Source organism: Sus scrofa, chromosome 17 (assembly GCF_054392235.1).
Source record: "Sus scrofa isolate SSC_HxYL_T2T_F1_AM1 chromosome 17, Sscrofa_HxYL_maternal_Yorkshire_Landrace_v2.0, whole genome shotgun sequence".
NCBI lineage: Eukaryota > Metazoa > Chordata > Mammalia > Artiodactyla > Suidae > Sus > Sus scrofa.
In genome coordinates, this window is record NC_139399.1 from 40,537,351 (window position 1) to 40,560,097 (window position 22,747).

General features: G+C 48.4%; 1 protein-coding gene, 1 long non-coding RNA gene and 1 pseudogene across 21 annotated transcripts in view; 2 read left to right on the forward strand and 1 right to left on the reverse strand.

The window, feature by feature from the left end:
• LOC146395233 (uncharacterized) overlaps positions 1–22,747 on the forward strand; it is a 301,554-nt gene that overhangs the window by 184,764 nt on the left and 94,043 nt on the right. The window lies entirely within an intron of this gene.
• Positions 9,551–13,179, forward strand: LOC146395234 (carbonic anhydrase 9 pseudogene; annotated as a pseudogene).
• EBF4 (EBF family member 4) overlaps positions 20,859–22,747 on the reverse strand; it is a 69,942-nt gene continuing 68,053 nt past the window's right edge. For 9 of the 20 annotated variants that reach the window (XR_014832087.1, XR_014832085.1, XR_014832084.1 and 6 more), the window contains 2 exons: positions 22,137–22,212; positions 20,859–21,649 (listed from right to left, as the gene is read on the reverse strand). Coding sequence is in view for 15 of the 20 variants with exons in the window: in XM_021077754.2 (XP_020933413.2) it covers positions 22,142–22,212 (71 nt within the window). In the remaining 5 variants the exon portion in view is untranslated. Of the gene's footprint in view, positions 21,650–22,136; positions 22,372–22,747 lie in introns of those variants that run through there. The other 11 variants (XR_014832086.1, XM_085003435.1, XM_085003434.1 and 8 more) reach the window with 3 other exon arrangements.

A 22,747-nucleotide genomic window follows, 5' to 3' on the forward strand; every position in this document is an offset into this window, starting at 1 on the left:
AATGGGAAATTCTACTCTCTCTCATATTTTCAATCACAGATCACCACAAGAGGTTTAGTGCCACTCCTCCACTCCCTGCTCTTTTCTCCCGGCCTCCAGTGCTTCTTGTACAGCATCATTTTTTTCCAAAAAAAAAAAAAGTTTTTATTTATCAAAGTTTAACATATATAATGAAAAGTACACATAAGTGCACAGTTTGTTGGCAAAGTAGATTAAAAGACGTAAGGCAACTATGTATTATAACAAGTTCACTTCAAGTGTGAAGATATAATCACCTTGAAAGTAAAAGAATTAAAAAAAAGATGTGTCAGGCAAACATTAATCAGAGGAAAGTAGGTGTGGTTCACTTAGTATCAGATAAAGTTGACTTTGGGACAAAGAAACTTACCAGAGACGGAAAGGGACATTATATAATGATATGACTGAACACACCCAGGCTTGTCTACTGGAAGTTTCCAGTGAATCTTTCCCTTCTCCCTGGGGTAGCCTAGAAACTGCTAGTTCAGCATAACTGAAAAGGCTTGTAAACTCAAGCTCTGGATTTCTCCTGCTTCTAGCAAGACATTTCCCTGACCAGAAAGTTCCCTCTGTTACATAGTTGTCACAGGATTCCCAGGTTCCTTCTATCTTCCTCATAAATATGTAAAGTGGAGTGAGGATGAGGCCCCCTCCCTGAGCTCTTTTAACAGTGAGATCAGGGAGTTTCTGTTGTGGCTCAGTGGTTAACGAATCTGACTAGCGTCCATGAGGATGCAGGTTCGATCCCTGGCCTTGCTCAGTGGGTTAAGGATCCGGCATTGCCATGAGCTTGGTGTAGGTTGCAGACGCGGCTCAGATCTGGAGTTGCTGTGGCTGTGGTGTAGGCCAGTAGCGACAGCTCTGATTCGACCCCTAGCCTGGGAACGTCCATATGCCATGGGTATGGCCATAAAAAGCAAAACAAACGAACAAACAAAACAGGTCAGCCCTTCCTTGCCCACCAAGCCATCTTTTGGATAATGGGAATTTGGGGCATTATATGGATGAACCCAACTCTTTGCCCAGAAGTTCCTTCCTGTAATCACTTATTTGTGTTGTACCGTGTGTCATTAGAGGTGTTTGCCTTTGCATTGCACTTCACATATGATAAGATGAAGAACATTTCAATATAATCTAGTAAAACTGAAGGCACACATGCTCCTATTCCTGGGTGTACAATATATATTACATACTAAAGGGAAACCCTTGCACATGTGCAGAAAAGTACACAAAAGTACAGCAACTTTATTTGTAATAGATACAAATTGGAATCAACCCAAAAGTCCATCAAAAGTAGAACGGAGAGGAGTTCTTGTCGTGGCTCAGTGGTTAACGAATCCGACTAGGAACCATGAGGTCATGGGTCCCATCTCTGGCCTTGTTCAGTGGGTCAGCAATCCAGCATTGCCATGAGCTGCGGTGTAGTTTGCAGATGTGGCTCAGATCCCATGTTGCTGTGGCGTAGGCCAGAAGCTGTAGCTCTGATTCGACCCCTAGCCTGGGAACTTCCATATGTCACGGGTGAAGCCCTAAAAAGAAAAAGAAAAAGAAAAAAGAAAAGGAAAAGGAAAAAAAAAAGAAAAACTAAACAAATGGAACCTAATCAAACTTAGAAGCTTTTGCACAGCAAAGGAAACCATAAACGAAATGAAAAGATAACAATGGACTAGGAAAAAATATTTGCAAATGAAGCAACTGACAAGGAATTAATGTCCAAAATATACAAACTGCTCCTACAATTCGATAATAAATAATAAACAATCCAATAAAAAATGGGCAGAGGACATAAACAGATATTTCTCCAAAGAAGACATGCAGATGGCCAATAGGCACATGAAAAGATGCCTAACATTGCTAATTATCAGAGAAATGCAGATCAAAACTACAATGAGATATTACCTCACACCAGTCAGAATGTTTATCATTAAAAAGTCTACAAATAATAAATGCTGGAGAGGGTATGGAGAAAAGGGAACCCTCTTGCACTGTTGGTGGGAATGTAAATTGGTGCAGCCATTATGGAAAATAACATGGAATTTCTTCAAAAAGACTAAAATAGGGTTGCTATATAATCCAGCTGTCCTACTCCTGGGCATATACCCAGACAAAACTATAATTTGAAAAGATATACACACCCTTATATTCATAATCACACTGTTTAAAATAGCCAAGACGTGGAAATAACCTCAATGTCCATTGACAGACGAATGGATAAAGAAGATGTGGCATTCTGTGGTATCACAATGGACTACTACTCAGCCATAAAAAAGAATGAAATAATGCCATTTGCAGCAACATGGATAGACCTAGAGATTATCACACTGAACGAAGTAAGTCAGAGAGAGAAAGTTAAATGTATCATATAACTTAAGTGTGGAATCTAAAATATGGTACAAATTAACCTATCTACAAAACAGAAACAGACTCACAGACATAGGGAACAGACTTGTGGTTGCCAAGGGGGTGGGGTAGAGGGAGGGAAGGATTGGGAGTTTGGGATTAGCAGGTACAAACTAGTATATACAGGATGGATAAACAACAAAGTTTGTTCAAAAAGATACATAGGAGTTCCCGTCGTGGCGCAGTGGTTAACGAATCCGACTAGGAACCATGAGGTTGCGGGTTCGGTCCCTGCCCTTGCTCGGTGGGTTAACGATCCGGCGTTGCCGTGAGCTGTGGTGTAGGTTGCAGACCCGGCTCGGATCCCGCGTTGCTGTGGCTCTGGCGTAGGCTGGCGGCTACAGCTCCGATTCGACCTCTAGCCTGGGAACCTCCATATGCCGCGGGAGCGGCCCAAAGAAATAGCAAAAAGACAAAAAAAAAAAAAAAGATACATGCACCCCGATATTCACAGTAATATTATTTATAATTGTTAGGACATGGAAACAACCTGTGTCCATCAACAGATGAATGGATAAAGAAGATGTTTATGTATATGTATATATATATGTATATATGTATGAAGGAGTTCCCGTCGTGGCTCAAGGGTTAATGAACCTGACTAGCATCCATGAGGATGCAGGTTCTATCCCTGGCCTTACCTGGTTGGTTAAGGATCTGGTGTTGCTGTGAGCTGTGGTGTAAGTCACAGACACAGATTGGATCCAGCATGCTGTGGGTGTGGCATAGGCTGGCAACAACAGCTCTGATTTGACCCCTAGCATGGGAATCTCCATATGCTGCAGGTGGGGCCCTAAAAAGACAAAGGCAAAAAAAAAAAGTATATATGTATGTATATGTACACACACACACACACACACACACACACACACACACACACATGCACGCACGCACGCACACATACACAGTGGAATACTACTCAGTCATAAAAAAGGAACAAAATTTTCACCATTTGCAGCAATGTAGAGGGGCTGAGAGAGCATTATGCTAAATGAAATAAATCAGAGAAAGAGAAATACTGTATGATATCGCTTATATGTAGAATCGAAAAAATACGACAAACTAGTGAATATAACATAAAAGTGGACCCACAGATATAGAGAACAAACAAGTGGTTACTGGTTTGGGGGAGGGACAATATAGGCATGTGAATGTGAGAGGTACAAACTATTGGCTCTAAGATAGGTTCAGGGATGTATTGTACAACATAAGGAATGTTTTGTAATAACTATAAATAGAGAGTAACTTTAAAATTACATAAAATTTAAACAAAATTGGAGTTCCCGTCGTGGCCCAGTGGTTAACGAATCCAACTAGGAACCATGAGGTTGTGGGTTCGATCCCTGGCCTTGCTCAGTGGGTTAAGGATCCGGCATTTCCGTGAGCTGTGGTGTAGGTGGCAGATACGGTTTGGATCCCGAGTTGTTGTGGCTCTGGTATAGGCCGGTGGCTATGGCTCCGATTTGACCCCTAGCTTGGGAACCTCCATATGCTGCAAGAGTGGCCCAAGAAATGGCAAAAAGACAAAAAAAAAAAAAAAAAAAAGAAATTAAACAAAATTAAAAATGGTGTTCCCACTGTGTTGTAATGGGATCAGAGATATCTTGGGAACTCTGGGACTCAGGTTTAATTCCCAGCCAGCACAATGGGTTAAGGATATGGTGTTGCAAGCTAAGCCTAAGCTGTGGCTGGGATCTGATCCCTGGGCCTGGGAATGCCAGATGCTCTGGGGCGGCCAAAAAAAAAAAAAAAAAAAAAAATACAGGTTACAAGGACTGAGGGTAAGGAGAAAGGGGAGTTATAACTTAATAGGTAGATGTTCCTGTTTGGGATGATAAAAAAAGTTTTGGAAATCATACTTCCATCATTATGTGGTGAATGTACTTGATATCACTGACTGTACACTTAAAACTGCTAAATTTTACAATTAAAACATTGATTAAAAAACTCTACAAAAATAGGCTAATGTGAATTCCACGTCTATGTTTTCCTTTTTCAAAATTGTTTTGGCTATTCTATTGTCTTTACCTTTCTATATACATTTTAGATTTAGCTTGTCTGTACCTACAAAGAACCCTGCTGGGATTTTTTTGTTGTTGTTGTTTTTTGTTTTTTTGCTATTTCTTTGGGCTGCTCCCGCAGCATACGGAGGTTCCCGGGCTAGGGGTCGAATCGGAGCCGTAGCTGCCGGTCTACGCCGGAGCCACAGCAACTGGGGATCCGAGCCATGTCTGCAACCTACACCACAGCTCACGGCAACGCCGGATCGTTAACCCACTGAGCAAGGGCGGGACCGAACCCGCAATCTCATGGTTCCTAGTCGGATTCGTTAACCACTGCGCCACCATGGGAACTCCCTGCTGGGATTTTGATTGGAATTGCATTAAATTTATTGGTTAATTTGGGGGAGAATATATATTTTAAACATACTATGTTTTCAAATCCATATACACAGTACGTTTTTCCTTTTTACTAATTTTTCTTTGATTGCTTTCATTAGCATTCTGTAGTTTCTAGTGTACAGATCCTCATATGTTTTGTTAGATTTATATCTATGTATTTCATTTTTTTGGAGCTATTGTAAACAGTACTGTCTGGGCTGAGTTGTGTCTCCCTCAAATTTATAGGTTGAAGTCTTCCCCCCAACAAACCTCAGAATGTTTCTGTGTTTGGAGATAAAGACTTTGAAAGGTAATTAAGGTTAAATGAGGACAGATGGATGGGCCCTGGTCCAATATGACTCGTGTCCTTATAAAAAAGAGGGAGAGAAACCAGGGACACGCAGGCCTAGAGAAAAGGCCATGTGAGGACACAGTGAAAAGGCATCCATCAATAAACCAGGGAGGGGAGCACCATCGGGTGCTCAGTGGTTAATGAACCTGGCTAATATCCATGAGGACGCAGGTTCGATCCTTGGCCTTGCTTAGTGCGTTAAGCATCCAGCATTGCCGGGAGCTGTGGTGTAGGTCACAGGCAGGGCTCAGATCTGGCATTGCTGTGGCTGTGGTGCTGGCCAGTGGCTACAGGTCCGATTGGACCCCTAGCCTGGGAACCTCCACACGCTGCAGGTGCAGCTCTAAAAAGACAAAAACAAACAAAAACAAGAAGAGATGACCAGGAGTAACCAAATCTTCAAACACCTTGATCTTGGATTTCACAGCTAGAACTGTGAGAAAATAAATTTCTGTTCTTTTAGCTACCTAGATGGTGGCAATCCCAGCAAACTAATGCAGTTACTATTTTTAAAAAATTCATGTTCCAGTAGTTCATTGCTAGGACAATGTAGTATGATTGAATATTGTGTATTGATCTCAAGTCTTCTGACCTTGCTAAACTTGTTTATTAGTTCTCGGAGTTTTTTTAATTTTAATTTTTAATTTTTATTTATTTTTCTTTTGGGGCTGTGTTGCTGCATATGGCATTTCCAGGCCAGGGATTGAATCCAAGCTGGATCTGTGACCTATCCCATAGCTGCAGCAATGCTGGATCCTTAAACTACTGTGCTGGGCCAGGGATGGAACCCACACTCCTGCTGCCACAGAGACGCCATTGATCCTGTTGCGCCACGTCGGGAACTCCATTATTTATTTATTTTTTTGTCCACACAAGGCATGTGGAAGTTCCTGGACTGGGGATCAAACCATGCCACAGCAGTAACCAGAGCTGCAGCAGTGACAACACTGGACCCTTAATTCGCTGAGCTACCAGGGAACTTCTCTAAGAGTTTTTTTAAAAAAATAGATTCCTTAGGATTTTCTGCGTAGATGATCATGTCACCTGTAAATAGGGATACTTTTATTATTCCTTTACATTATTAAGTAACAATGGCTGAAACCTCCCCAAGCTGGGTGAGATACATAAATCTGTAGATCAAAGAAACATAAGAACCCCCAAACAGGAGTGGTAAGAATGGGTTTCTTTGACTTGTTCCTGATTTTAAGAGGGAAACATTCGGTTTGATGTGAGCTGTTAGGTTTTTTTTTCTGCCTTTTTTTTTAGGGTCGCCCCACAGCATGTGGAATTTCCCAGGCTAGGGGTTGGAATCGGAGCTGCAGCTGCCAGCTACACCACAGCTCATGGTAATGCCAGATCCTTGGGCACAGCTCACGGCAATGCCCAATCCTTAACCCACTGAGCGAGGCCGGGGATTGAACATGCATCCTCATGGATACTAGCTGGGTTCCTTACCACTGAGCCACAGTGGGAACTCCCAGCAGTTACGTTTAATGCATGCCTTTTATCATGTTGAGAAGATTCCCTTCCAATCCTAGTTTGCTGAGACTTTTTTAAACCAGGAATAAATGTTAGATTTTGTCAGATACTTTTCTCTGCATCTATTGAGAAGATTTTTTTTTTTTACGTTTGTCAGTATGGTGAATTCCATATTAGAATTCCATCCCAGGGGTTCCCATTGTGGCTCAGTGGTTAACTAATCTGACTAGCAACCATGAGGATGCAGGTTCCATCCTTGGCCTTGCTCAGTGGGTTAAGGATTGGGCATTGCCGTGAGCTGTGACGTAGGTCGCAGACGTGGTTCGGATCCTGTGTTGCTGTGGCTGTGGTGTAGGCCGGCAGCTACAGCTCTGATTTGACCCCTAGCCTGGGAAACTCCATGTGTCACAGAAGCGGTTCAAGGCAACGCCGGATCCTGAACCCACTGAGCAAGGCCAGGGATCGAACCCGCAACCTCATGGTTCTTAGTCGAATTCATTAACCCCTGAGCCATGATGGGAACTCCATATCATAATATCGTTTGAAGATATCTGGACCTTCTGTACACCATGCAGAACACCCCGATTCTCCTCTGTACTGCTGACATCATGCTGGTTGAGCAAGACAAGCATATCATGGCGAGCACCCTGGAGGCCTTGGTCAGACACAGGCACTCCAGATGGTGGGAAGTAACCTCTGAAGATTCAGGGAACTGCCACTCTGATAAGGTGTTATGGAATCCATTAATCAAGGGCATGCCAGGATATCTCCTCCAAGGGAAAGGACTAATTGCTGCATCTTGTATCCTCCACCACAAAAAAGGAAGCAGGCTCGCAGCTTTGAGAGGGATCAGATGCTTCTGCACGTTTTTCCTAATTATTATCATTATTATGAAAAAATGTAGCGTGGTATTTGTTTTGTTTTGTTTTGTGTTGTTGCTATTTGCTTTTTAGGGCTGCACCCACGGCATATGGAAATTCCCAGGCTAGGGGTCCAATTGGAGCTGCAGCTGCCAGCCTATACCACAGCCACAGCAATGTGGGATCGGGGCAGTTCATGGCATGACTGGATTCTTAACCCGCTGAGTGAGGCCAGGGATCGAACCCACGTCCTCATGGATACTAGTTGGGTTTATTACTGCTGAGCCACGATGGGAAGTCCTCTGCCTATTTGTATATATATACACACACAGACATATACATATATATATGACTGGGTTACTTTGCTATACAGTGGAAATTGGCACAATATTGTAAATCAAGTATAGTTTAATTAAAAAAAAAGTCAAAACAAAACAAAACAGTGTCTTTTTGGTGGTTGGGGCCTTGAGACCTGCGTGAGAAGTGAATATTTTCCAGCTATTTCTTCAATTATTTTTTGAGTCCCCCCCTGCTGTCTCCCTTCCTTCTGGGACTCCAGTGACACTAATGTTAGCTCTTTTGTTATAGCCCCGCAGGTCTCTGAGGTGTTTTTATTTATTTTTTTTTTCAGAGTGTTTTCTTTCTGTTCAGATTTGGTCACTTCTATTCTTTGGTCTTCATTTCACTGATTCGTGCCTTTGTAGCCTCCATTCTGTTGTTGAGCCTGTGCATTGAGCTTTTCATTTCAGTTATAATATTTCCATTTGGCTCTTTATGCATTTTATTTCTTCACCAATATTTTCTTTGCTGAGGCTATTTTCATTCATTTTAAATGTATTCATAATTGTTTATTGATGCATTCTTATAGTGACTGCTTTCTCTTTGTCAGATAATTCTGACACCTGTCTTATTGTTTCATCTGTGGAAGTTCTTTCTTCTTTTTCTTTTTCTCTTTTTTTTAGGGCCGCATCTGTGGCATATGGAGGTTCCCAGGCTAGGGGTCAAATGGGAGCTGTTGCCGCCGGCCTACACCACGGCTCATGGCAATGCCAGATCCTTAATCCACTCAGTGAGGCCAGGGATGGAAGCTGCAACCTTATGGTTCCTAGTCGAATTAGTTTCTGCTGCACCATGACGGGAACTCCTCTTTTTTCTTTTTTAATCACTTTTGTTTATTTACTTATTTGGCTGTGCCTGTGGAAGTTCACTAGCCAGGGAGCAAACCTGGGCCACAGCCATGACTTGAGCCACAGTGACAATGCCAGATCCTTAACAGCTAGGCCACTGGGGAACTCCTCTGAATAGTCTTTTTTTTTTACGCATTTTATGATTTTCCTAGTTTTTGGTATGATGAAAAGTTTTCAACTGAAATGTGGAGAGTTTTTGCATTATATTATGACTCTAGATCTTTTTTTTTTTTTTTTTTTTAAGGGCCGCATATGGAGGTTCCCAGGCTAGGGGTTGAATCGGAGCTGTAGCTAAGAGCCTACCCCACAGCCACAGTAAGGCCAGATCCAAGCCGTGTCTGCGAAATACACCACAGCTCATGTCAATGCGGATCCTTAACCCAATGATTGAGGCCAGGGGTCGAACTCTTGTCCTCAAGGATACTAGTTGGGTTTGTTAACCACTGAACCACAACGGGAACTCTGAGACTCTAAGTCTTATTTAAATTTTATATTTTAACTGGCTTTTTCTGATACCAATCTGCCAGGGCAAAGCAGAGTGCTGCCAGGTAGAGGAAGAAAGTCTAAGTTTCTCACTTGACCTCTGTTGACACATGGGGGAGGTTTTCCTTTTCACTGATGGGCAGAAGTGGAGGGTCTGGCTCCAAGTGTGATGTCTGCTGACACCACGGGTGGGAGGTAGCCTTGTTACCGCTGGGTCATGGTCAAGATTCTGACTCCCACTTAGGGACACCATCCCAGCAGGGGGAGTGAGAAGGTCCTGATCACTGCTGAATGGGGTGCAAATCCAGGCTCTTCCTCTGGTCTTCACCGAGGAGTTTGTGAGAACACGTGAGTGGGGCTGGCGGGAGACCTCATTACCAGCTAAAGGGGATGAAAGCCTCGGCCTTCTACTTGCTCTTCTCTGGCATCATGCCGGCAGAGGCATTGGGGTACCTCCCTGTGGCCTGGGCAGGGTGGAAGTTTAGGCTCCCCACTGGGCCTTTGCTGGTGTGAGTATAGGTGGGGCCACAGTTTCTCCTGGAAGGTTGGCTGGAGTAGAAGCTTCTTTGTCTAAAAGTTTCTATCTTAGCAGGTGGTCCTTTCTCGGCCTCTTGACTAGGGAGTAAGCAGGTTTTTCCTGGGGTCTTCGATTGTGCTCACTGGCATTTCTGAGTTGCCAGCTTCTTCAGTTTCAAATCTGGGATATACGGGGCCAGAAGAAAACCCCCGGAACTCACCACCACATCTTTGCTCAGATATTGAGGTCCCCCCCGTAATCTGCCTGCTTTTCTTCACCTTTCAGAGTCTTTACATGTAAGTTTCACTCTGCAGAAGGAATGGGGAAAACTACACTATTCTGTGTTCTCGCAACTGGGAGTCTCTGTTGCTCTTCTGTTTGTTTGTTCGTTTTCTGGTGCATAGAGTGCTTTCCATGCATCCTTTATTTTTCCCTAGTGTTCCCTCTCGGCGGCTTTCCTACTGAAAGCCATCTTCCCAGGCTTCCCTGGAGCCCACTGCTGGCTCTCCCCCTGGGCTGTGCTGCATCCCCGTAGACTCCCTCCCCCTCTCTTTTCTCCTTTCTGTGATCCACCCCCTTGCCAGTCTGCCCAGAGGAGAATTAAGATGACTGTCCCAGGAGTCCCTGTTGTGGCTCAGTGGTAATAAACCTAACTAGCATCTATGAGGATGTGGGTTTGATCCCTGGCCTCGCTCTGTGGGTTAAGGATCTGGCGTTGCTGTGGATGTGGTATAGGATGGTGGCTACAACTCTGACTCGACCCCTGGCCTGGGAACTTCCATATGCCGCAAGCATGGCCCTAAAAAGACCAAAAAAAAAAAAAAAAAAAAATTTCACTGTCCTGGCAACTCAGAGGGAGAAAAAGATCAGGTTCAGTAGTCTCTGCTTTGTTTTGGAAATTGCCTCTTGTGTATCAAATGGCAGGCTTGAAGGAAATGGGAGTTGGCACCAAGATGACACCTTGGAAAGAGATCAGAGGGACAGCAAGACTGCCAGCCCTCCCTGTTCCTAGGGGACCGTCTGAGGGTCACCTGATTTGGGAGGTAGAGAAGAGAAATAGGGCCTAACTTGGGAGTGGCAGGACAGGCACAGAGGGTGGGACAGCTTTTGGAGACACCTGTGGCAGTGAAAGGGGAGCCCGGGTCAGCAGAGCCAGTGTAGACGCCAGCCATCGCCCTCTCAGTGAGTGACCACTACTGAGTGGACTCTTCCACTGACTCAGCAGCGTTTCCTCTGTCTCAGAGCTCTGCAGAGCCTCGGCTTATCTTCCTGGGTGGCTCCCAGTGCCTTGTCTTTCAATGGCCCAGGACACTCCCTATAAGCCCTGCTTGAAACAGAAGGGGAATTCTCAACCCCTGAGCAGTCATGGTGCCATAAAGAAAGGCCTACCTAGTCCAGGCAGTGCAGCCGAGTCTGACTCCCGGGCTGTAGCTGGCTCTGGGTCCGGGGCAGGTGTACCGGGCCCTGCAGTTGCATCTGCACTGGGGGACTGTAGGTGGCCAGAGCCCGGAGCATATGGTTGGCGGTCACCGTGTCCCTGCTGAGGAAGACCCGGAAGAAAACAGTGCCTCTGAACAGCTGCTGTCACATTTGGGACAAATCGCCGAGGGAGACGCTGAGACTTGGGTCCCAGGACTGGACGTATCTGCACTGCTGCCCTCCAACCTCAGCTGCTACTTCCGATATGAGGGGTCTCTCAGCACACCCCCCTGCGCCCAGGGCATCGTCTGGACTGTGTTCAGTGAGACAGTAAAGCTGAGTGCTAAGCAGCTCCACACGCTGACTCACCGCGGGGACCTGACGACTCTCGGCTACAGCTGAACTTTGAATGGGAGAATAATCAAGTCCTCCTTCCCCACTGAGGTAGACAGCAGTCCTAGGGCCATTGAGCCAGTCCCCCTGAGTTCCCATCTTGCTGCAGGTGACATCCTGGCCCCGGTTTTTGGCCTCCTCTTTGCTGTTACCAGCGTCACCTTCCTTGTGCAAATGAGAAGGCAGCAGAGACACTCAAGTGGAACCAAAGGGGGTGTTAGCTCCACCCAGCAGAGGTCACTAAGACTGTTGCCCAGAGGCCTGCAACTTGGAGAAGGTGCAGAGAAACCAGGCAGAGGACTCTGTGGGGGAACTGGAGACTGCCTTGCCTATAATTCTACTTTCTTTTTAACCTCCAAAGATTTTTTAAAAGTAAATATTTATAATAAAATAATGTGGAAGGCACCCTTTTTTTCCTCCCTGCCCCTCCCCAAAGAAAAGCCTAGTCTAGAGTTCCCATGGTGGCTCAGTGGTAATGAACCCGACTAGTATCCACGAGGACATGGGTTTGTTCCCTGGCCTCGATCAGTGGGTTAAGGATCTGGGATTGCTATGGCTGTGGCTGTGGCGTAGGCTGGCAGCTAAGCTCTGATTGGACCCCTAGCCTGGGAACTTCCATTATGCCATGGGTGCAGCCCTAAAAAGAAAAGAAAAGAAAAGAAATAAAAGAAGAAAAAGAAAGGCCTAGTCCTTGCCCTTCTTGGAAGTGCTAGGAAGATGGGTAGAATAGAGGCCCTTAGTCCCACCAGATGCTCTTTAGCTGCCAGTGTGCCTGTGCCCTGATGGAGGGAGTGTTGGCTGCTCCCCTCCCCTCAAGTACTGCCCTTGGCCAAGTGGGAGCTGCTTGACCGAGGGGTTACATGCTTAGCCTACACTGGCAGCCTGTGGCCAATGACCGACTGGTGCAGGGGAATTGCAGCCATGTCCTCACGGCAAAGAGGGTCCGACTGTCATGACCTTCATGCTCCAGGGCTCCCCGTGGCACCACATTTCGTGCTTAGCTCCTTTTCTGCCTATTCTGCCTCCCTCAGCCCTTTTCATCCAGAGAGCAGGTTCATGTGCGCCCCGATCCCCACTTCGGGCTCTGCTTCCGGGGAATCCACCTAGGCACTTGCCTATGGCAAATGTCGTCCTCTAATGTCAATGTCACCCCTCGTCCTGGGCTGTGTTGAGGGAAGAAGAGGCCTTGCTCAGCTCTGGATCTCCACTCCTTACACAGACCCATGGGCACACAGCTCCCTGCAACTCTCCTCCACCACCCTCTGCTACTGAGCTGCTTCCCTGAGGAAGTGGGTTTGGAGGAATTCTGTCCACCTTGAGACTTGATTATGGGTTTTTGGTTTTCAGGTGAGACCAAGAGAGAGGATGCCCCCACCTCACTCATAAAGTGCCAGAGAGATGCCTGGCACCTCTTGGTACCTGCTCTGGGCCTCGCCTGACTTGACCCTGGGGACCCTGTAGGGCTCCACGCTGCAGAATGGGCAGGGGCACCCCAGCCAGGCTTGCCAGGCTCAGGCCTGTGGAGCAGCACTTGACCACATTCCAGCCACAGCCACAGTTTGTCTTGGCGAGGTAGCCTTCTGGGCCTGGCTCCAACAGGGCCTGGGGAGCAGCCCAGACAAACCCGCTTTTACCACAGAAGCCAAAGCTGGCTGAGCACGAGTCGGTGCCAGCCCTGAAGGTGGACTAGGCCCTGAGTGAAGGGGTGGCTGTGTGTGTGGGGGGTGGGGCGCTTGGCTCCTGGGTGGATGGAACCCCAGGAGAGGCAACAGGGGCAGGGACCCAGGCCAGAGGGCTTTCCTGCCCTGCCCTCCACCCTGAGGCAGACCTGCACCGACTGGACTCACGAGGTGGCGGCCCGCTATGGCGTGGCCCTTGGCCATGGTTCCAGATGGACAGCTCCTTGCACCCCGGTTGTGGGGAGTCATCCACCCCTCCCCTGGGAGCACTGGAGACCCAGCCCGAGGGGCCCGCTGCTCGGCCGAGGATGCCTTAAGGGCAGCGTTCATGGCTGGGCTGGCAGGGAGCAAGGAAGGAAAGGCTTTGGAGAATCTGAGGCCAGGATGCTGGGCCCCTGCTGCCGCTTGTTTTCCTGCCCCTTTTAAACACTTGGCTCTTTCTCTCTCAAGGAATAAAATAGCCAAAAAAAAAAAAAGTGCAGAAAACAGTCTTGTTTCTGTTACTGCCTTAATGGGAAGCCTCTTCTACATCTTTAGAGTCACGAAGTCTGCTCCTCTCTCTCTCTAGTGGGGGTGTCAGGACCCCCCCCTTCTTGGCAGTCTCTGCAGCTCTAAACCCAGAACCTGCCCCGCTGCCCCATCTCCTTAAGGGCCTGCGGTTTGTACTCGCTGTGGTGGGTGGGGGTGGGGTTAGACACCTTCCCTTTGGGAAAGTGAGCAGAGGCAGGGAATCCTGGACTGGCAGAACTTTCTGGAATTCCAAAAGAGAGGACCCAGAATGAAGAGTCCAGCTGAGGAGAGAGAGGTGAGAATCCAGGCAGAATCACTTAGCGAGAGAGTGATTTGTTTTTGTTGTTGTGTTTTTCCCTCCCGCACTCCCAGAAGGTAGCAGAAGGTATCTATGGGGTGGAATATTCAGGTGGTCTGCAGATCTCTGCATTTTATTTCCTAGAAGTCTAGCTTCTTTTTTTATTTACTTAAAAAAATTTTTTTTAAATTTTTTGTCTTTTTGCCTTTTCTGGGGCTGCTCCCAAAACATATGGAAGTTCCCAGGCTAGGGGTTGAATCGGAGCTGTAGCTGCCAGCCTACACCACAGCCACGGCAACGCAGGATCTGAGCTGCGTCTGTGACCTACACCACAGCTTGTGGCAACGTGGGATCCTTAACCCACTGAGCAAGGCCAGGGATCAAACGCACAACCTCGTGGTTTCTAGTTGCATTCGTTAACCACTGAGCCATGACGGGAACTCCCGAAGCCTAGCTTCTTGAAGAGAAGTAAGGTGTGTGTGGGCCAGTGGGTGCCTGTTGGGAGAGTAATACAGAGAGAAACGGGGCGGGGGGGGGGATGAGCTACCTGCTAACAAATGATGACTTTGGGTAAAGGATATATGGAAGCTTATCATTACACATACGCTTAATGCAGTTAATGGAATGGTTTAACGTTAGACATACAATGAATGTAATTTATTTAAAAAATTAAAAAAAATTTTTTTTGTCTTTTTGCCTTTTCTAGGGCTGCTCTTGCGGCATATGGAGATTCCCAGGCTAGGGGTCCAATCGGAGCTGTAGCCACTGGCCTACGCCAGAACCTCAGCAACGTGGGATCCGAGCCTTGTCTGCAACCTACACCACAGCTCACGGCAACGCCGGATCCTTAACTCACTGAGCAAGGCCAGGGATCGAACCCGCAACCTCATGGTTCCTAGTCGGATTCGTTAACCACTGCGCCACAATGGGAACTCCCTAAAAGATTTAAATAAATGGAAAAATATTCATAGATTGAAATATTCAACATTTTAAAGATATCAATTCTCCATTAACTGATCTATAAATTCAATACGATCTCAATGAAAATTTAGCAGGCTTTTAAAGAATAGAAGTGAATAGGTTGATTATAAAATTTATATGGAAATGCAAAGGACCAAATGTAGCTAAGATAATCATGAAAAACTAAGATGGATGGTTAATGTATGGGGTATCAAAAATTACTAGAAATCTAGGCGTTCCCGTCATGGCGCAGTGGAAACAAATCTGACTAGGAACTGTGAGGTTGAGCGTTCGATCCCTATCTTTGCTCAGTGGGTTAAGGATCTGCCGTTGCCGTGAGCTGTGGCGTAGGTCACAGACAGAGCTCAGATCCTGCGCTGCTGTGCCTGTGGTGTAGGCCGGAGGCTACAGCTCTGATTTGACCTCTAGCCTGGGAACCTCCGTATGCCACAGGTGCGGCCCTAAAAAGACAAAAGACAAAAGACAAAAAAAAAAAAAAAAAAAAAAAAACCCACAAACAAAAAACTAGAAATCAAAAGTAATTAAGATAGTGTGGAATTGGTATAAGCATAGACCCATACATATACAGACAATTCATTTATGATAAGGATGCAATGGGGAAGGAGAAAAGACGGTCATTTTAATATATGGCACTAAGTCAGCTGACTATCCATACAAAAATTATTAAACTTGACGCCTAGCTCGCACCATATGTAAAAATCAAAATACCTTCTTGATTTGGGGGTAGGTGAAGATTTCTTAAAGGGATATAAGAAGCACTAATCACAAAGAAAAGATTGCTAACTTAAAACTACTTCAATTAAGAAGTTCTAGTGATCAAAACAATCCCTTAAGGAGAGTGGAGAGCAGGGAAGTATGAAAGAAGTGATAGGAAGACCTGAATCTATACCAACAGTCAATGGCCCCCGTCCATCAGGACTCTCATGTTGGGGGTCTTTTGAACACCAGACTTCAAAGCTGGTGGTTTCAAAGTGGCTTATTCCCAGAGTTCCCTTGTGGTGCAGCAGGTTAAGGATCTGGTGTCACTGCAATGGCTTGGGTCACTGCTGTGGCGCAGGTTCAGTCTCTGGCCTGGGAACTTTCGCATGCCAGGGCTGTGGTCCAAGAAGAAAAAGTCGCTCATTCCCTTCCATCTTCCAAAGGGTGCTGTTACTGCCTACTGAAATCATAGCAGTGGAAGGAAGCTCAGGGTATATGTGCTTGTCTCCTCTAGGGAAAAAAGAGCCTGGGTGTGTGATCTGTGAACATTTTCCTATCTGGAGAAGTCATCCTAGGGGAGAGAAAAGAGCTTTGGGCGTCCATTTGAACCATCTCCATCAGGTTCTATGCTTGCGTCATTCTAAATTAATCATATGGCAGGAAATAGAGCTTAGAGGTTACCCTGGCAAAGAGCTACTAGTTTATCTTCAAGGGCATGAAGGTTTATGGTTTTCACTGTCACATTTAGGTCCACCATCCATCTTAAGTGATTTTTGTGAATGGTGTGCAATAGAGGCCAATTTAAAAATTTCATATGAATATCCAAATGATCCCATATTATGTATTAAGAAGACCATCCTGGAGTTCCCGTCATGGTGCAGTGGTTAACTAATCCGACTAGGAACCATGAGGTTGCGGGTTCGGTCCCTGGTCTTGCTCAGTGGGTTAACGATCCGGCGTTGCCGTGAGCTGTGGTATAGGTTGCAGACGAGGCTCGGATCCCGCGTTGCTGTGGCTCTGGTGTAGGCCGGTGGCTACAGCTCCGATTCGACCCCTAGCCTGGGAACCTCCATATGCCGCGAGAGTGGCCCAAGAAATGGCAAAAAAAAAAAAAAAAAAAAAGAATACCATCCTTTCTGTATGGCATGGCCGTTTCCATTTTCCTGAAAGATGTCTCCTTTTGGAAGAAGCTAAGGGCCCCACCCATACGGCGGGGGTGGGAAGAAGGAGGATGTTTTGCAGAACTGTCCGCAGTAGGGCTGGTCGCAGCTGCTGCTGGTTCCCTTGAGCCAGTGAGGCCTGTCTGAGCAAAGTGGCCCCTGAGGCTGCCCCAGGATGCAGAGCCCAGCAGCCTGGTTCTCCTGAGAAACATGTGGGAAGGAAGCAGAGGGTTTCTTGGGAGATGCTCTTTCTAAAGGCCCAGCGACCACCCATCTGACCCCATCTTACTGTTACCGCACTGGCCTTTGTGGGAGAAAAAAAAGCCCATGGGTGGGCTGATGTGGAGAAGGATCCCTGTGTCACCTGGCATCTTGGTACCTCGACCGGAAGTAGTCTGAGCTGAGTTTCTGTCACCTGATCCCAGGAGAAATGGAAAATGCAACATTCATAAACTCAGTTTAACTAGGAAAACCCGACTTCCTCCTCCCTAGGCTGATTGCCAGGGGCCACCTCCAGGATACACAGTGGTGCCCCAGCCAGCCTCCCTCCTCGTTCCTTCTTCGGGGTACACCTGTCTGACTCCCTCTGCCAGCACCGCCTCTCTTTGCCCGAGAGCTTTCTTTAGCTTCTGGGGCCTGTCGCCACCCACAAGACTGCCTAGAAATGCTGGGAAGCTGGTGCTCCCCTCCCGTGGCCCCCAGAAACCACCGACCCCTGCCTGAGGGAAGGTGGTGTATAGATACACTAGCTCCCTTGCCCCTCAGGTGGGAGATCTCGGAGGCGTGTGTTTTGTGCGGTTTCCCAGAGTTCTCTGGTGGGATCGAGCTCCAGAAAACTCACAGGAGTGACGTGTTTGATGACGGTGCACTGGGCTTCTTCCCTCCCCCGTCTCCCCTCCTTCCTCCCTCACTGGTGCCTCCTGAGGCCGCCTCCCAAATAAACTATCTGCATCCAAATCGTTGTCTCAGGCTCTGCTCCTGGAGAAATCCATGCGAAGACAACCTCCATTCCAGGTAAAGGATGCCACCTTGACCAACATGAACACAGGCATTGGAGCAAGGTGAGGACTGCCCTCAATGGCCCAGGATGGCCAGCACCTGCAGGGCTCAGTCTCCACGATCCGATCCACTTGTCTTGTACGCAAGGTCTCAGGACTGTTGCTAGACTAGGACCTGGGTTATGTGCTGGCTTTTACTGGGCAGTGGGGTCTCCATCCAGATTTAGGTAAGATCATGACGGAGCTTCTAGGAGTTCCCATTGTGGTGCAGCAGACATGAATCTGACTAGTATCCATGAGGATGCAGGTTTGATCCCTGCTCTTGCTCTGTGGGTTAAGGTTCCGGCGTTGCCATGAGCTCTGGTGTAGGCTGCAGACATGGCTCCGATCCTGTGTTGCTGTAGCTCTGATTCAACGCCTAGGCTGGGAACCTCCATATGCCACAGGCAGAGCCCTAGAAAGCAAAAAAAAAAAAAAAAAAGAAAGAAAAAAAAGACTGAGCTTCTGCCAGTCGGCTTAACATCATCCTCAGACTCTGGACTGCTGGCGCTATGGAAAATGGTGTCCCTTTTGACTAGAGGATGCTGGTAGTCCGGGGAGGTGCTGTGAGGCCCAGAAAAAAAAAAATGCCCTTGTTGCTTTGCTGGAGGTGCCGCAGACCCGGATACAGGGCCAGACTTGCTTGCAGGCTTATCTTGTGCTGACCCGTGATTCATGGTCCAATTTCACTCATTCCTCACTGATTTATTGGCCACAAAGCGGTCTGATGTGATATTTACCATATTTGGTTAATAGTTTTCATCTCAAGTGACAACCCTGACTGGAGACTGTGACCTATGGTTCTGCAGCCCAGCAGAGGCTGTTGGGGCCTTGTCCATACCCCCTCAGACGCACGGTTCCAGAATTTCTTACAACGTCCTGCAACAAAGCCTAGCCAGTGGCTTTTTCTCTGCAGGTGGGCCAGGCAGGCCAGAAGTGCCAGGCAACGACAGATGAGGGCTGGAGGCTCAGTATCTTAGATCCTCTACCCCTTGGGCAGGAAAGCTCTGAGGTGTGTTGTACACTGTCTCCCAGAGCACTCACAGCAGGGAGCTTGTCTCAGGTTCTGCTTCTGGAGGAACCAAAACCAAGACATGTGGGAAAGAACCCTGAGTCAGCCTGGGCTGCCATAACGAAATACCATTGACTAGACAGCTTAAACGAAAGAAATTGATTTTCTCACAGGTCCAGGAGCTAGACGTCCCAGATCAAGGTGCAAGATGACTTGACTTCTGCTGAGGGCTCTCTTCCTGACTTGCAGGCAGCCACCTTCTTGCTGTGTCCTCACATGGTGGAGAAAGTGCCCTGCCGTCCCTGCCTCTTCACACAAGAACACTAGTTCTATCGGATAGGGCCCCACTCTTATGACTTCATTGGAATGACCTTTCTTGTGTGTGTTTTTTTTTTTTTTTTTTTGTCTTTTAAGGGTCACACTAGCGGCATATGGAGGTTCCCAGACTAGGGGTTTATTCGGAGCTACAGCTGCCAGCCTGCACCATAGCCACAGCCATGCCAGATCTGAGCTGTGTCTGCGACCTATACCACAGCTCTTGGCAATGCCGGATCCTTAAACCCACGGAGCAAGGCCAGGGATTGAACCTGTGTCCTCATGGATCCTAGTCTGGTTTTTTAACTGCTGAGCCATGAAGGGAACTCCTGGTGAGATCTTTGAGGACAAATACCACATCTGATTTATACCAACCATGGCACCTGACCCATCCTGGGAACCAGAGTGTGACCAGCATCCAGTAACACCTGCCTCTGGTGCAGAGTGGAGCTCTGCAGGTGCTCGGCCTGGAGGCCCTGGAACAGTGGAAATGGCTTGGGGCCCGGGGCGGGGGTGGCAGGCTCTGGGGCTCTGCCACACAGGCTGAAAGCAGAAACTGAGCGGAGGCCAGGTGGGCACCGGGAATAAGGCAGGATGACCAGAAGCTACCCATCAGGGCCCGGGTGAGCCAAATCTCAGGTATTGTCAAGAACATAAGAGAAGGAAGTGGACAAGGGCAGCCCATCTGCCTTGGCAAGGGTATTTGTCCAGAGGGTGGCAGGGTGTGGGTTCAGAGGTTAGGGAAGGACAGGATTTCCAGAGGCTGGAGTTAAGCAGCACGGTCAGGAGGAGAGAGAAGGGAGCCTGGACCCCGGGTTCTCTGGGTAGTGCATCAAAAAAGTGGCATCAGATAGCTAGACCTTTGGCATCTAGGGAACATGACTCAGGGACAACTGGGATTCCCCCCAGAAGGTGGGTAAATGAGCCTGGGAATCTTGCCTCTTTACCACCCTTCCTCCCAAACTCTGAGACCGGAGAGCTGGAAAGTGACTAGAACTGGGGAGGAGGGAGGAGGGAGGAGGTTGGGGTGTCACTTAATTAGGCAACCCTAGGAGCAAAAAGCTGCCCTGCCTTTCAGTCAGGAAAGGTTTCACTTTTTTTTTTTTTTTCCTTTTCAGCTGCACCTGTGGCTTATGGAGTGCTCAGACCAGGGATTGAATCTGAGCCACATCTGCAACCTATGTCACAGGTGCCACAATGCCAGATCCTTAACCCACTGTTCCAGGCCAGAGATCGAACTGGCAACACCATAGAGACAAGCCAAGTCATTAATCTACTGTGTCACATCGGAACTCCTGGATTTCACTTCTGAGCCTCTGTCCATGTGGGTCGTATTTGGTTCACTCTGCTCTGGTTCCCAGTATCCTTCTGATAATCCCCACTTTGATCCTGGCCAGAGAGCTGGGGTTCTGAAACTGAGTCCTTGGTGCCCAGAAGGTGCTCCCAGCCAGAGCTCCCAGGGCTGAGCCTGTGTCTTGAATCCTCAGGTCTGCTAGCTGCCCCCTCCCACACCCTCCAGTACCGTGAAGCAGATACGGGGCAGGCAATTCTTGCTCAATTGAATTCTTCGGGGATGCCGAAGAAGCCCAAGGTACAAGAAGGCTGTCCAGGGGTTTAGAGCTGTAGAGCTGCTGAGAAAAGCACACCCATGTCAAGGAAGTAGACAAGAGAGCCTGCGTGGCCACCTGCATCTGTGTTTATTGTTTTCTCCAACCTTAGCAGAGCAGCGTAGAGGCCAGGGGCAGCTGGACCCATTCCATGGCTTCACGGGGCCAGCCAGTCATCTGTGTGTGGGGCCAGAGTCCACGAGGCATCCATCAAGGGCAAGACCCACAACCCAGGAGGCCTCGCACCTCCTCCCTGCACCCTTCATGCCCAAAGCCCCCACTGGAATTCATGATGTGGTGAGCATGAGTGCACAGGACTCAAAGGGAGTGGGACAGCCATGGGATCAAGTGGCCGTCAGAAGCTCCATGGGAGCCTAGGCCGGCCTCCTGAGGCTGCTGGGGACCACCTCATGCCCTGGAGAGTAGTTGGGATGCTGGGATGTTTGAGATGGATCAGACGCAAACAGGACCTCCCCAGGCCACCTCTCCCTGAGCTCTTTCCACAGTCCCCAACCCACGCTCCTGTCGCTGGATGTGCATGGTTCATCCAAGGTCCATCTCTTCCAGAGGGACTGAGCCAACAAGTGAGGCCCAGTGTCCCAGCACCTCCCTGGGATGCTCTCCTAACAAGAGCGTTAGCACAGTGCTGGAGCTTCCGACCCGCCCCAGGAAAGGGAGGTGAGAGAAGCCGGTGGGACTGGGGGCCCCTTGAACCAGGGAGGAAGGCCTCTCCCATTCAGGCCTGTGGCTTGAGGTCTGCCCACAGCCCTGGTCCTGCATCTGTCTGTGCTTTGATCCAGGGCATGGTTGTGAATCCTGGAGGGACCACTGGTCCGGGCTGAGTGGGGTCACACCTGCAGACCTGGGCAGGGGAGAGAGGGAAAGATGAAGCTGCTGGAGGAAGGCTGGCTGTAAGGGGACACAAAGTCACTTCTCTCTCTCTTTTTTGGTCTTTTTGCCATTTCTTGGACCGCTTCCCGCAGCATATGGAGGTTCCCAGGCTAGGGGTCAAATCGGAGCTGTAGCTACCGGCCTACACCAGAGCCACAGCAATGCGGGATCCAAGCCGCATCTGTAGCCTACGCCACAGCTCATGGCAACACCAGATCCTTAACCCACTGAGATAGTCCAGGGATCGAACCTGCAACTTCATGGTTCCTAGTCGAATTTGTTAACCACTCAGCCACGACGGGAACTCCTACTTCTCTCTTTACTCAGCCTGGGCCACTGGGGCGGGCTCGTGGCCCAGGCAGCTGTTTAGATGGGGCGTGAAGAGGGAGACCCGGACCCCAACTCCCCATCCCTGCGAGGGTCTTTTGGAGAGGAGGCAATGCCAGCCAAAGACCTACCATAATTAGGAGTATGCCAGGCCCTGAAGCCCCCGAGCTGGAGAGTGGAACTTGTCAGAATCTTCAAAAGGCTGGTCTGCTGGGACCAAGGAGGAAGCCATAAGCCATGTGTAGCCAGGGGACCTTTTCTGCCTGTGTCCCTCTTGACTAAGGGCAGCATGCAGGGCATAGAGCACTTTTTGGAGGGCAGGGCCATCAGAAGCCTTGAAGGTGGCCAGTCACCCCAAGTCCTAGCCTGGAGACAGCACTGTAGACAGTTAGTGAGGCATGCCCCCCCCCGCCCCGACCTCTAAGGAGGTGCAGCCCCAAACCCTGGATCTCCTAACTCCCTCAATTGAGAGGGATGACTCTGGGCTCTTCTTCCTAGCCCTGTCTCCTTCAGAGGGCCTGTCTCAAGGGGAGGAAGCAGATGGCCATGTCCCAGGACAGAAGAGGAAAGAGGTCACCTCGGGGTGTATTGATACTAACGCGGTGGGCACGGCATGTCTTCCTCCCATATCCCCAAGAAGCTCATCACTTCCGTCACCCTCACCTCTGCCCAACACCCGCCCTATGGCTCTGGCAGGAGAAACTGGTGGCCCTCTGTGCTTCCTATTCTCTGCATTTTAAGC